Here is a 14,769-nt window from a genome sequence, read left to right as displayed (position 1 = left end):
TGCCATGAGCTGTGGTGTAGGTTGCAGACGTGGCTTGGATCCTGAGTTGCTGTGGCTCTGGTGTAGGACGGTGGCTACAGCTCCGATTGGACCCCTAGCCTGGGAACCTCCATATGCCTCGGGAGCAGCCCTAAAAAAAAGAAAAGATTATTCATTTTTATTAATCACCTCTTTATTCCTGCTGACCAGGTTAGGGCTGTATACATAGAAGCGGTGCTCAATAAATGTTGGCTGGATGGCATGACAGCATCAGCCCCTCTATCTTGGCCCCCGAGGTCTCAGCAAAGCAACCACATTGAAGAGAATGAACTGGGCCTTTTTTTTTTATTGTTGATAAGAAGTCAGGTCAGAGAGTTGGGAGCAGAATGCTGAGTTGCTAGGAAGTGGGGGGAGTAGATCAGGGGAGCCAAGGGCTCGCCCCTCTCGCACGCTTGGGGGTCCAGTTCTTAATGGTCTCCAGTCAGTAGAGAAAGGACCTGATCAGTGAAAATCCCTGCATAGATGGTCACAGCTGCCGTGCTTTTGCTGTACATGTCCCTGCGGAGAAAGGACAGAGGGTCTGAGGGAGGAGGGGCTGGGGGCCTGGATCCTGGGTCCGAGGGAGGAGGGGCTGGGGACCTGGATCCTGGGTCTGAGGGAGGAGGGGCTGGAGCCCAGCATTATGTGTCTTGTGGTGGGGGGTGTGGAGAGTGGCTGGAACGCAAACTCCTGGATCCCCGGGAGGGGCAGGGCTGGGATCTCAGAATCCCGGGTTCTCGTGGGACCCGGGGCCAGGAGCTGAGATACCTGTGTCTCAAGAGAGAGTTCAGGTTTGAACCTGGACTCCTGGGCCAGAGGGAGAAGGGGCGGGGCACTGGGACTCGCGGTGCCTGGGGTGGGGTGGGGAGGCAGGGGATACCTGATTTTCTCGTCCACGGTGGGCAGGTAAGTCTTCCTGTACAGGTCCTGGGCAGTGGCCTTGGCTGTATCCCAGTAGCCGTAGAGAGATTCCTGCACCTTGGTGAGCAGGGCCGGGCTGTCGGGCTCATCTTGCGGTGGCACGTGGGCCCCCTGGGCCTCTGCGGGAGGAGAGTGAGTTAGGGGGGCTGAGAGCCCAAAGCAGGGGGCGAGTGAGGCAGGGAAGGAGCGGAAGGGGATCCTCCTCCTCGTCCCCTCACCCGCTCCTCCCGGCGCCCCACCCCCGCGGACCATACTCACCAGATGCCAACAGCAAGAGGATGAAGAAGAGAGCCAGGAAGGATCGGGCGCCCATGGCGTCAGGGGACCTGGAACACTGAGGAGGGCGTGGGGCGGAGCCAGGGGCGACCCCTCTTCCGGGGGTCCCCGGCACTCAGGGATGTGGGCTGGGTTCCCCTCTCCCCCTCCTCTCCACCTGAGCCCAGTTCCTCATGGCTCAACTTGCACCTCACTTCCTAACCTCCTAGGATGCTATTCTTGATTTTCAAGCTCGCTCGCTCTCTCTTTTTTTTTTTTTGCCACATCTGCAGCATGGGGAAGTTCCCAGACCCGGGATGGAACCCGGGGCCACAGCAGTGAAAGCACCAAATCCTGACCATGAGGCCACCCAGGAACTCCCAATGTTCCCCTCTTAGTTCTAACATTCATTCATTCATTCATTCATTCAAGAAGCATTTCTTCAGCACCGACTATATGGGCCAAGCACAGTTCTGGGCACATGAGACCTGCCCCTAGGAAGCCGACCCAAGAGAGAAATACAATGAACAACTATCACATGAAGGAACAGAGCTGGTCACACCGATAAGTGCCCCGGAGCCTGGATGCTGTCTTGCGTTGCCTGGGAAAAGCTCAGCAGAGGGTGACACTGATGCTAAAACCCCACCGGTGCAGGGACACGTGCCACAGACTTGGTTAAGAGCTGCCACCACCTGGATGAGTGTGTTCCCTCTGCCCTGAGCTGTGTTCTACCTGCATTCATTTATTTCATCCAGATCCAAACCCTGTGAGGGGGGCATGTCAGTGACAGCTGTGCTCAGCCCACCGTGTCACCAGGGACATCTTGGAGATGAGGAAGCTACAGCGTGGATGTTGAGGTCTGACCCAGATGGAGGTCAGCACAGGCAGACAGTCTAAGATTCTAAATTCCATTCCATTCCATTCCAACATAATGACTCTCTATTATTTTTTTTTTGGCGGAGCCTGAGACATGTGGAAATTCCCGGGCCAGGGATCAAACCCCTGCCACAGCAGTGCCCAGAGCAGCGGCAGTGTCAACGCCAGGTCCTTAACCCACTGAGCTTCAGAGGAACTCCTTGCAGTTTCTGATTTAACAACCTGGCCCCCTCCCTGCTGCTCCCCCTGCGCCCCATGTCTGTCCCCTCTCTTACCGGACTCTGGCGGGCTGTCCTCACCAGCTCCACGCGGCAGAGAAAGGCTTTATAGCTCTTGAGATCCACCCCTCCGCGGCCACCACCCCCACCTCGATGCCTAGGCCAAAGTCCTGGCCAACATAACCACAGGGGGGTGGGGGAGGGGGGTTGGCGTGGGGGCAGGGAGGGCAGTGACATCCCCAGGGTCAAGCCACAGGGAGCCCCCACTCTGAAAATTCACCAAGGGAGCAGGCTGGGGTGGCAGCGGGTGTGGGGGTTCTGGATGCCCAGCAGGAAGGAGGCCTGGGGTCTCCATGGCGTGGGAAATGGAGCCAGGCCGCTGGGAGGCTGGCTAACCCCGCCTCCCCTCCAGCCTTCGCCCTCCCCGCAAACTGAGAAGCTGGGAGTGTTCCACCCCCCACAAACCCGAGGTAGTGGGTCTCAGCCCTGGAGGCGGGGTGGGGGGTCCCCGCCACTCCTTCCCTCCACCCCCAGGGCTCGCCTGCCACGTGTTCGTCCTCTACCCCTTAACCTCTGGGGGTTGGGGGTGGGGTTATCTCTGGCCTCTGGCCCTGTTGGCGAAGGACTGGGACAGGGACAGGGACACGGAGGAGAACTTTATTGCAAAGCCTGTGAACCCTTGAAACCTAGTCCCTGCTTCCGCAGAAAAGCTGGGGACACAGGTTATGGGCCTTGTTCAGGAGGCTGTCCTTGGAGCTGTGGATCCAGGCCTTGGTGCGGGAGCCCAGGTCTCTCAAATGATCATCATAGTAGGTCTGCACAAAGCCCTGGAAGGCCCCGGGGCCCCTGCGAGGGAGGGGAGGTCACAGTGGAGACGCCAGCTACCCCCCAAGACCTCTGCTCCATCACCTTCTCCCTCTGACCCAGGAGTTCCTGCTCTCAATTCTTTTTTTTTTTTTTTTTTGTCTTTTGTCTTTTCAGGGCTGCTCCCCTGGCATATGGAGGTTCCCAGGCTCGGGGTTGAACTGGGGCTGTAGCTGCTGGTCACAGCCACAGCCACAGCAACATGGGATCTGAGCTGCATCTGCGACCCACACCACAGCTCACGGCAATGCCAGATCCTTAACCCACTGAGTGAGGCCAGGGATGGAACCTGCATTCTCACGGATACTAGTCAGATTTGTTTCTGCTGAACCACGGTGGGAACTCCCCTGCTCTCAATTCTTATCCTCTACCTGGCTCAGACTGGGAGGTCACAGCCCTACCCAAGCCCACCCTGCTCCCTGGAAACCCCCTAGGTCAGACACAGCTCCTCCTCCCTCGGACCCAGGATCCAGGGCTCCAGCCGCCTTCGGGGCACACTCACCAGAACCACTCCCACCTCTCTCTGGTCCTGGTCACCAGCGGCTGCACCCACTCCTTCATCTTGCCCGGAACCAGGCTCCAGGCATGACTGGCCTTCGGCTCCGGCGAGGGGGTGGGGGTTTCCTCCAACACAGCTTGCTGGCATGCTGGATGGGACCGGAGGGCAACTTGGGGCGGCTGGGACCTCAGAATCCTTCCATGTCCCCTTCCCTCCATGCTCACCATCGCTGTCACTCCTGGTGGCCCCCTGCCCATCCTTTCACCATCTTATATACCCTCTGGGCCTCCTGCTGCCATCGGTCACCTCCTTTTGCCCTCTGTGCCTGGGGTCCCCAGGCACCACTCGGTCACCCTGAGGAATTCTCCCTCAGTCTGCATCAGCGCCTCTCGGCCCCCTGTCCCCCTCCTGACGTCTCCCTCATCCCCGATCTCGCCAACCCCTCAGCTCTCCTGTGACGGTCACACCCTCTGAACCACCTCTCCAGGCAGTGAGGGAGCTCACGGGAGGACTTCCTGGCTCCAGGAACAGAGGTTGGCAAGGCCATGTATTGGGCTGGTGGGCCAGGGGCTCTGCCAGGAATGGCCCACACCTGTCTGTCCCACACCTGGGCAAAGCCTCCCCTATAGAGATCAGCCATCACATGGGGGCACAGCTACACACAAGGACAGAGGCCCCCCCTGTGACTGCGGTGTGCCTTCAGCCAATGACTTAACCTCTTCAAGACTCAGTTTCCCCATCTGTGGAATGGGATAATGACAAGATCTAGCTCGTAGGGTTATGGTGAAAGTTCAGAGTTAGCACATATAAGGCATTTTGACAGGTTTCCCGCATGTAGTAGGCATTGTATATATGTGTTGACATTTTATTTTATTTATTATTATTATCCTTATTATTATTACTGCTTTTTAGGGCTGCACATGTAGCATATAGATGTTCCCAGGCTAGGGGTGGAATCAGAGCTACAGCTGCTGGCCTACACCACAGCCACAGTAACACAGGATCCAACCCGCATCTGCCACCTACACCATAGCTCACAGCAATGCTGGAGTCTTAACCCACTGAGCGAGGTCAGGGATTGAACCCAAGTCCTCATGGATACTAGTTGGGTTCATTACCACTGAGCCACAACAGGAACTCCTGTGTTGACATTTTTATTTAAAAAACAATTTTTTTTTGTCTTTTGTCTTTTTAGGGCTGCACCTGCGGCATATGGAGGTTCCCAGGCTAGGGGTCCAATTGGAGCTGTAGCTGCCGGCCTACACCACAGCCACAGCAACGCCAGATCCGAGCCAAGTCTGTGATCTACAACATGGTTCAGGGCACTGCCGGATCCTTAACCCACTGAAGGAGGCCAGGGATTGAACCCGCAACCTCATGGTTCCTAGTCGGATTCGTTTCCACTGTGCCATGATGGGAACTCCCCGTGTTGACAAATTTTAAATGTATGTTCGGGAAGTTCTTGTGTGGCACAGGGGGTTAAGGATCCAGTGTTGCCATAGCTGTGACAGGTTGCCCCTGTGGTGCGGGTTCAGTCCCTGGCACGGGAACTTCCACATGCTGCGGGTGCGGCCAAAAAAAAAAAAAAGCACGTGCAGAACTGACATACCAGTGCACATAGACACCATCCCACGTGACCAGACCCACAAATCTTTTGCATAAATGCCCCCTGAAGACACACATGTGCACACAAGTGTACAGATGCGTGCTCACAGACACGCATGTACCACCACTGCATGCTCTTCTGCTTAGACGCACACAGACGTGTATTCACGGCCACTGTCATCTACACCAACCCCAAGTTCACTCTTCACACACAGCCGCCGCTAACATGTACTCACAGGCAGACACACACACCTGCAGGCCCCAGAGCTGGTCACACTCACACCCCGTGCTATAGCAGGGGGTCCCCACACCCGCCTGCCCGCTGCTCCTCACCCACAAGACAGGCCAGGACCAGAATGCAGAAGCAGAGGGAGGGCAGGGCCCAGGGCCTGCCTCCCGGGAACAGCATTTCTGGGGGCTCTGTCCCTCTGTCCCTCTGTGCTCACTCTCTAGGCTGGGGGAGGGGGAGGCTGCACTGAGCAGAGCCCTCCCCTGGCCGCCTCCCCACGCCCCTTGGCAGGGACTTCAGAGAGAGAGGGACCCAAGTGACAGTGACAATCAGAGTCCATGCCCGCCCCTGCTGGCCTCTTTCCATTCTTCTTCCTATCCTCCCACCCCTAACCTGACAGGAGAAGCTAGAAGGCTCTTCGGCCTCCTGTGCTGAACTAGGTTCAAATCCTGGCTCCATCTCATGGGACAGCCCCTCTTTGGGGCCTCAGTTTCTTCCTCTGTAAAATAGGCCCACAATCCATACTTTAGGACATTAATTAAATGACATGATAACAAGGGAAATTTTTTTTTTTTTTTTTTTTTGCTCTTTTATAGGGCCGCACTGGCGGCATATGGAGGTTCCCAGGCTACGGGTCCTATTGGAGCTGTAGCTACCGGCCTACGCCAGAGCCATAGCCACACGGAATCCGAGCCACGTCTGCAACCTGCACCACAGCTCACGGCAACGCCAGATCCTTAACCCACTGAGCGAGGCCAGGGATCGAAACCACAACCTCATGGTTCCTAGTCGGATTCGTTAACCACTGAGCCACGACGGGAACTCCAACAAGGGAAATTCTTAAGTTGGAGCCTGGCAACATAGGTGCTCACAGAGCAGAACTGTTTATCATTATTCCTTTTTTTTTTTTTTCTTTTTAGGGCCAAACCCATGGCATATGGAGGTTCTCAGGCTAGGGGTCCAGTTGGAACTACAGCTGCTGGCCTACACCACAGCCACAGCAATGTGGGATCCGAGACGCATCGGTGACCTACACCACAGCTCACAGCAACGCTCGATCCTTAACCCACTGAGTGAGGCCAAGGATCGAACTCGTGTCCTCATGGGGACTAGTCAGGTTCGTTCTTGCTGAGCCATGATGGGAACTCCCTGGAGTTTCTGTTTGGGATAATGGAACATTCTGGAAATGGAAGGGGATGATGATTGCACAAGCCTGCGAATGTACTTAAGGCACTGAACAACTAAAAATGGTTGAAGTGGTAAATGTTATGTATTTTCCCAGAGTTAAGAAATGAAAAAGGAAAAACCCACTTTGCATGGTGTTATGAGAAGCAGCATGATGTCTGGCTTAGAGTCTGGCTCCACCTCCTTCCTGCTGTGTGACCTGATACACCTTGCTCAACATCTCTGGGCCTGTTTCTCCATCCAGGAACCAGAGTACCAGGTTACCTATCTGGGCGAGTAAAGCAGGTCGTTTTACCTAAGGTGCCGCGGGCATCACCTGACATGCTGCAAAGCCCCTCAGCAACATCCGCTCTGTCTTTATGGAGCTGTGCCTCCTGAGCTCACACTATGCATCAGGTGCCATGGCCGGGCTTAGTGAATAACTCGTTCAGTTGGAGCTCAGTGCTGGCAAGTGGGCATCTTTTTCATTCCCATTTTACAGATGAGGAGAAGCCTGCAAGTGGGAAATTGGAACCCAGCCCTTTCGTGCTACCTGGCCAACCCAGGACAGCCTCTGCCCTCACCTCCCCACTGGAATCCTAGAGGGCAAGAGAGCTGGGGGCAGGGCCGGGGGTGGGTGGGCCCAGGGGGAGGGCTCTGACCCTGACCTGGCTCCAAGGTCAGCATGAGCTGTTTGCTGTTTGCCGTTTGCAATGTTTGCCCATCTCTGCGATCAGAGCAGGAACAGGCTGAAGGTCGTTCAGGGTGGACCTCAGAGGCAGCTCAAAAATAACCATGGGTGGGGAGTGGGGACAGAGGGTCACAAGGAGTGGGTGGGAGTGGGGCCCCTGGCCCTGACACCCCAGCCTGTGTGTCCGGGGAGAGGGAACATCTCTGAGCCTGAACTTCTGAGCCATCAAGGTCACCATTCGCAACCACTGGACCCCCAAACCACCCTTTCTGTCCACCCCAGGGTCCCTGCTTCGGTCCTCGTCCCCTCTCCCCGGAATCCCCTCCAGCATCACTCACCACCCGCCGCCCTGACTTCTTCCAGTGGTGGCAGGGAAGTTGAGGGTGGAAGAGACACATGGCATCCTTCCCACTTTCATCTCTTCTTTCCGCCTTTGTCTGGAAGATCACCATTCATTCATTTTTCAAAAACTGAGGTTTTCAAGGGAGTTCCCATCGTGGCTCAGTGAGTTAAGAATCCGACTAGTGGGAATTCTTGTTGTGGTGCTACTACAGTTTTCTTTTTATTTATTTATTTAATTTATTTACTTATTGTCTTTTTGTGCTTTTAGGGCCACACCTGTGGCATATGGAGATTCCCAGGCTAGGGGTCTAATCAGAGCTGTAGCCACCGGCTGCGACCTACAGCACAGCCCACAGCAATGCCAGATCCTTTACCCCCTGAGCGAGGCCAGGGACCAAACCTGCAACCTCATGGTTCCTTTATGATTGCTTTCTGTTGTACCATGATGTGAATTCCCAGTTTTCTTTTTATAAATTTTTTTTTTTTGGCTTTTTAGGGCAGCCCCGGCGGTATAAGGAATTTCACAGACTAGGGGTCGAATAGCAGCGGTAGCCGCCAACCTACACCACACACATAGCAACGCCAGATTCATAACCCAACAAGGGAATCCAAGGATCAAACGAAAAACCTCGGGGTTCCTAGTCAGATTCGTTAACTGCTGCCTCACGAATGGGAGTCCAAATTAAAAAAAAAAAAAAAAAATATTTATTTATTTATTTATTTATTTATTTTTGTCTTTTTGACATTTCTTGGGCCGCTCCCACGGCATATGGAGCTTCCCAGGCTAGGGCTCCAATCGGAGCTGTAGCCGCCAGCCCATGCCAGAGCCACAGCAACGTGGGATCTGAGCCTCATCTGCAACCTACACCACAGCTCATGACAACACTGGATCCTTAACCCACTGAGCAAGGCCAGGGATCGAACTCGCAACCTCATGGTTCCTAGTCGGATTCGTCAACCACTGTGCCATGATAGGAACTCCTAAAAAAATTTTTAAATGGAGTTCCCATCGTGGCTCAGTGGAAACGAATCTACCTCAGAGGGTTTGATGAAAGTGTCACGTTTATTTATTTTCTTTGCGTAGGTAGCCTACTCGTTTCACCAAATAATGAGTGCCCGTGCCAGGCCTAGTCACGTGCTGGGTTATGCCTGAGCGCACATGGTGCCGATGAAGCCCTGTCCCTGTCCCCCCAGGGCTCACGGTCCAGTGGGGTGGGGTGGGGTCGGGGGGACAGGCCCATCCATCCCCCGAGAGTGATGACCCAGAGTAGACAGGGCTGAGATGAAGGGGCTCGATTCAACCTGGGGTCAAGGAGGGCTTCCTGGAGGAGGGGACATCAGAGCTGAGACTTGGAGAGGGGGGTTGGTCGGTCTGTTTGAGGGCTCTAGCCCTTGTCCACCTTTGACCTCTCTCACATCCCCCTTCATTATCCTTTGAAAGTGTAATCAACAGGAGTTCCCACCGTGGCTCAGCGGAAATGAACCTGAGTAGCGTCCATGAGGACGTAGGTTCGTTCGATCCCTGGCCTCACTCAGTGGGTTAAGGATCCGGTGTTGCTGTGAGCTGTGGGGTAGTTTAAGATGCAGCTCGGATCCCACGTTGCTGTGGCTGTGGTGCAGGCTGGCAGCTGCAGCTCTGATTCGACCCCTAGCCTGGGTACCTCTATAAGCTGTGGGTGCAGCTCTGAAAAGACAAAAATTAAAAAAAAAAAAAAAAAAAAAGGAGTGTAATAAATGCCTTCTATGTGCCTGGTGGTGAATCAGCCCAAGATAATGTTCCTTATCTTGGGCAGCCCAGCCCAGGAGGAGGGTAGTGGAGTGATTGCCTGAGGCTGGGGGCCCCGATCCAGTTGTCCACATGCTGGCTGTGTGACTTCACATCTCTGGGCCCTCTGAGGGTATTACCCCTCATGGCCTTAATAATGCATAGCACCCAAGTTCTTGGAAGGATTCTTTTTTTTTTTTTTTGTCTTTTTGCCATTTCTTGGGCCGCTCCCATGGCATGTGGAGGTTCCCAGGCTAGGGCTCCAATCGGAGCTGTAGCCGCTGGCCTACGCCAGAGCCACAGCCACACGGGATCCGAGCCACGTCTGCAACCTACCCCACAGCTCATGGCAACGCCGGATCCTTAACCCACTGAGCAAGGCCGGGGATCGAACCCGCAACCTCATGGTTCCTAGTCGGATTCGTTAACCACTGAGCCACGACGGGAACTCCTTTGTGAGGATTCTTTTAAGATCATGAAGTTCAAAGTCCTCAGCACAGGCCAAGTAGAGGATGCTCAGTCCATTTGCAACCTTGCTGCTCTTTCTCAGAAAAGAATCCCCGCCCTGGGGAATAGCCCTGGCCACACGGCAAAGACTTTCGCTGCAGCTCCGATCCGACCCCTAGTCTGGGGACCTCCATATGCTACAGGTGCAGCTGTAAAGAGAGAGAGAGAAAAAAAGAATTTCTCTACGCGCAGAGGCGATAGGGCACGTTAGGGAGGAAGTCATCCATCTTTTCTTTGTTGGCCGCCCTGGGGCATGTGGAGTTCCCAGGCCAGGGATCAGATCTGAGCCACAGTTGTGACCTAAGCCACAGCTGCGGGAACACCAGATCTTTAACCCACTGTTCTGGGCCAGGGATCAAACTTGTGGCCCAGGAGTTCCCACGGGTGGCGCAGCGGAAATGAATCTGACTGGGAACCGTGAAGTTGCGGGTTCCATCCTTGGCCTCGATCAGGGGTTAAGGATCCGGCGTATGAGCTGTGGTGTCGGTGGCAGGCGCAGCTTGGATCTGCTGTTGCTGTAGCTGTGGCGTAGGCCAGTAGCTGTATCTCCAGTTCGACCCCTAGCCTGGGACCCTCCATGTGCCAGGGATTCGCCCCCCCCCCCAAAAGTGAAAAACAAAAACAAAAAGCCTGGGTCTCAGCAATCCCAAGACGCTGCCCATCCTGCTGAGCAACAGCAGGAACTCGTTCTTTTATCCTTTTGGCTGTGCCTGTGGCATGCAGAAATTTCCGGGCCAGGGATGGAACCTGTGCCTGTCCAAGCCCAGCCCAGCAGTGACAACACTAGACCCTTAACCACTGAGCTGCCAGGGAACTCCTGGCCTGGCTTTGGAGGCCCACCATCTCTCTCTCTCTCTCTTTTGTTCGGGTGGGGGGGGGCACACCCACAGCACATGGAAGTTCCCAGGCGAGGGGTCAAGTTGGAGCTGCAGCTGCTGGCCTACACAGTCACAGCAATGCTGGATCCTTAATCCACGGAGTGAGGCCAGGGATCGAACCTGCATCCTCATGGGAACTAGGCGGGTTTGTTTCCTCTGAGCCACAGTGGGAACTCCAGGCCTGGGGTCTTCACCACCACCCAGGACCATCTCTGCAGTGTGGCTGAATGGGAGTCAGGAACCTGTCCCCTGAGATCTGAGAACCATCTGTGAGACCACAGGACTTGGTCAGCCTCTCTAGGCCTTAGTTTTCCCAGTGTGTAAATCCATCCATACCCCAGCCGTGCCTTGCCCTGGAAAAATTCCGTACATGGCCTTCGGAGGAGCCTTGCTGGTTTTTTCTTTTGGTTTTGCTTCTTGTTTTGGTTTTTTTTAGGGCCACATCGGCAGCAAATGGAGGTTCCCAGGCTAGGGGTTGAATCAGAGCTACAGCTGCCTGCCTACACCACAGCCACAGCAACGCCAGATCCAAGCCGCCTCTGCAGCCTACGCCACAGCTCACAGCAACACCGTATCCTTATCCCGCTGAGCGAGGCCGGGGATCGACCCTGCAACCTCACGGTTCATTTCCGCTGAGCCACGACGGGAACTCTGGAACTTTGCTGTTCTTGACCACTTGGACACCCTAGGTCGTCTCATGGGTTTTTCCAAATTTCATCCCCTTTCTGGGGATATAGTCCAAGAAGCTGACAAGGCCTGGGGTCACCTAGGCTGGGGCTGAGCCTACCCAGAAAAGGGGCAGGGGTGCCAAACATTCAGTATTGGGAGCTCTTGGGGTGAGACTCCAGGGATGGTAAAGGAGATCCTTGAATGTGAGTCTTGGGGGTCATGGTGTTAAAATGTAGGAGAGGGTACTAGAGCGACCAGGTGGGGCTCAAGATGCTGTGACGTGCTTTCCTCTCAGCACTAGACCAGGACCCCACCCTTTCTTAGCTGTAAAAGCAAGACAGCCAATCCCGGAGGAATGGGCATGACTACGTCATTGGCTGCCAGGGCTCCCCTGGGCAGATCACCACCCCCTGGGGGCAGCCTGAGAAAGCCTGAGCGGAACCCCGAGAGAACCCAGGTGCAGCTCCGATTCGACCCCTAGCCTGGGAACCTCCATATGTCCATATGCCGCCGGTGCGGCCCTAAAAAGAAAGAAAAAAAGAAAGAAAAAAGCCAGACAAGTAATTCAATTTACCCTGTGTCCCCAGGCCACCTCTATGGCCCCCTCCCACTTTTTCTTTTTCTTTTTTTTTTTTTTATCTTTTTGCCATTTCTAGAGCCGCTCCCACGGCATATGGAGCTTCCCAGGCTAGGGCTCCAATCGGAGCTGTAGCCGCCAGCCCATGCCAGAGCCACAGCAACGTGGGATCTGAGCCTCATCTGCAACCTACACCACAGCTCACGACAACACTGGATCCTTAACCCACTGAGCAAGGCCAGGGATCGAACTCGCAACCTCATGGTTCCTAGTCGGATTCGTCAACCACTGCGCCATGATAGGAACTCCTAAAAAAATTTTTAAATGGAGTTCCCATCGTGGCTCAGTGGAAACGAATCTACCTCAGAGGGTTTGATGAAAGTGTCACGTTTATTTATTTTCTTTGCGTAGGTAGCCTACTCGTTTCACCAAATAATGAGTGCCCGTGCCAGGCCTAGTCACGTGCTGGGTTATGCCTGAGCGCACATGGTGCCGATGAAGCCCTGTCCCTGTCCCCCCAGGGCTCACGGTCCAGTGGGGTGGGGTGGGGTCGGGGGGACAGGCCCATCCATCCCCCGAGAGTGATGACCCAGAGTAGACAGGGCTGAGATGAAGGGGCTCGATTCAACCTGGGGTCAAGGAGGGCTTCCTGGAGGAGGGGACATCAGAGCTGAGACTTGGAGAGGGGGGTTGGTCGGTCTGTTTGAGGGCTCTAGCCCTTGTCCACCTTTGACCTCTCTCACATCCCCCTTCATTATCCTTTGAAAGTGTAATCAACAGGAGTTCCCACCGTGGCTCAGCGGAAATGAACCTGAGTAGCGTCCATGAGGACGTAGGTTCGTTCGATCCCTGGCCTCACTCAGTGGGTTAAGGATCCGGTGTTGCTGTGAGCTGTGGGGTAGTTTAAGATGCAGCTCGGATCCCACGTTGCTGTGGCTGTGGTGCAGGCTGGCAGCTGCAGCTCTGATTCGACCCCTAGCCTGGGTACCTCTATAAGCTGTGGGTGCAGCTCTGAAAAGACAAAAATTAAAAAAAAAAAAAAAAAAAGGAGTGTAATAAATGCCTTCTATGTGCCTGGTGGTGAATCAGCCCAAGATAATGTTCCTTATCTTGGGCAGCCCAGCCCAGGAGGAGGGTAGTGGAGTGATTGCCTGAGGCTGGGGGCCCCGATCCAGTTGTCCACATGCTGGCTGTGTGACTTCACATCTCTGGGCCCTCTGAGGGTATTACCCCTCATGGCCTTAATAATGCATAGCACCCAAGTTCTTGGAAGGATTCTTTTTTTTTTTTTTTTTGTCTTTTTGCCATTTCTTGGGCCGCTCCCATGGCATGTGGAGGTTCCCAGGCTAGGGCTCCAATCGGAGCTGTAGCCGCTGGCCTACGCCAGAGCCACAGCCACACGGGATCCGAGCCACGTCTGCAACCTACCCCACAGCTCATGGCAACGCCGGATCCTTAACCCACTGAGCAAGGCCGGGGATCGAACCCGCAACCTCATGGTTCCTAGTCGGATTCGTTAACCACTGAGCCACGACGGGAACTCCTTTGTGAGGATTCTTTTAAGATCATGAAGTTCAAAGTCCTCAGCACAGGCCAAGTAGAGGATGCTCAGTCCATTTGCAACCTTGCTGCTCTTTCTCAGAAAAGAATCCCCGCCCTGGGGAATAGCCCTGGCCACACGGCAAAGACTTTCGCTGCAGCTCCGATCCGACCCCTAGTCTGGGGACCTCCATATGCTACAGGTGCAGCTGTAAAGAGAGAGAGAGAAAAAAAGAATTTCTCTACGCGCAGAGGCGATAGGGCACGTTAGGGAGGAAGTCATCCATCTTTTCTTTGTTGGCCGCCCTGGGGCATGTGGAGTTCCCAGGCCAGGGATCAGATCTGAGCCACAGTTGTGACCTAAGCCACAGCTGCGGGAACACCAGATCTTTAACCCACTGTTCTGGGCCAGGGATCAAACTTGTGGCCCAGGAGTTCCCACGGGTGGCGCAGCGGAAATGAATCTGACTGGGAACCGTGAAGTTGCGGGTTCCATCCTTGGCCTCGATCAGGGGTTAAGGATCCGGCGTATGAGCTGTGGTGTCGGTGGCAGGCGCAGCTTGGATCTGCTGTTGCTGTAGCTGTGGCGTAGGCCAGTAGCTGTATCTCCAGTTCGACCCCTAGCCTGGGACCCTCCATGTGCCAGGGATTCGCCCCCCCCCCCCAAAAGTGAAAAACAAAAACAAAAAGCCTGGGTCTCAGCAATCCCAAGACGCTGCCCATCCTGCTGAGCAACAGCAGGAACTCGTTCTTTTATCCTTTTGGCTGTGCCTGTGGCATGCAGAAATTTCCGGGCCAGGGATGGAACCTGTGCCTGTCCAAGCCCAGCCCAGCAGTGACAACACTAGACCCTTAACCACTGAGCTGCCAGGGAACTCCTGGCCTGGCTTTGGAGGCCCACCATCTCTCTCTCTCTCTCTTTTGTTCGGGTGGGGGGGGGCACACCCACAGCACATGGAAGTTCCCAGGCGAGGGGTCAAGTTGGAGCTGCAGCTGCTGGCCTACACAGTCACAGCAATGCTGGATCCTTAATCCACGGAGTGAGGCCAGGGATCGAACCTGCATCCTCATGGGAACTAGGCGGGTTTGTTTCCTCTGAGCCACAGTGGGAACTCCAGGCCTGGGGTCTTCACCACCACCCAGGACCATCTC

At 54.9% G+C, this 14,769-nt stretch overlaps 2 protein-coding genes across 2 annotated transcripts; both read right to left on the bottom strand.

Moving 5' to 3' along the window:
- Positions 1–222: 222 nt before the first annotated feature.
- Positions 223–1,303, bottom strand: APOC2 (apolipoprotein C2). The gene is made up of 3 exons (XM_047793364.1): positions 1,198–1,303; positions 899–1,058; positions 223–537 (listed from the first exon to the last, which is right to left on the bottom strand). The coding sequence occupies exons 1-3, from the start codon at positions 1,250–1,252 to the stop codon at positions 447–449; spliced, it is 306 nt and encodes a 101-aa protein (XP_047649320.1). The 5' UTR covers positions 1,253–1,303; the 3' UTR covers positions 223–446.
- A 1,628-nt stretch (positions 1,304–2,931) lies between these two features.
- On the bottom strand, positions 2,932–5,694 carry APOC4 (apolipoprotein C4). Its single transcript, XM_047788793.1, has 3 exons — positions 5,590–5,694; positions 3,655–3,799; positions 2,932–3,134 (listed from the first exon to the last, which is right to left on the bottom strand). Exons 1-3 carry the CDS (start codon positions 5,663–5,665, stop codon positions 2,975–2,977), a joined length of 381 nt encoding a protein of 126 aa, XP_047644749.1. The 5' UTR covers positions 5,666–5,694; the 3' UTR covers positions 2,932–2,974.
- Positions 5,695–14,769: the final 9,075 nt, after the last annotated feature.

This window comes from Phacochoerus africanus, chromosome 8 (genome assembly GCF_016906955.1).
Source record: "Phacochoerus africanus isolate WHEZ1 chromosome 8, ROS_Pafr_v1, whole genome shotgun sequence".
Classification (NCBI taxonomy): domain Eukaryota; kingdom Metazoa; phylum Chordata; class Mammalia; order Artiodactyla; family Suidae; genus Phacochoerus; species Phacochoerus africanus.
The sequence above is the reverse complement of the archived record's forward strand: the minus strand, read 5'-3'. Positions and strand labels throughout refer to the sequence as shown.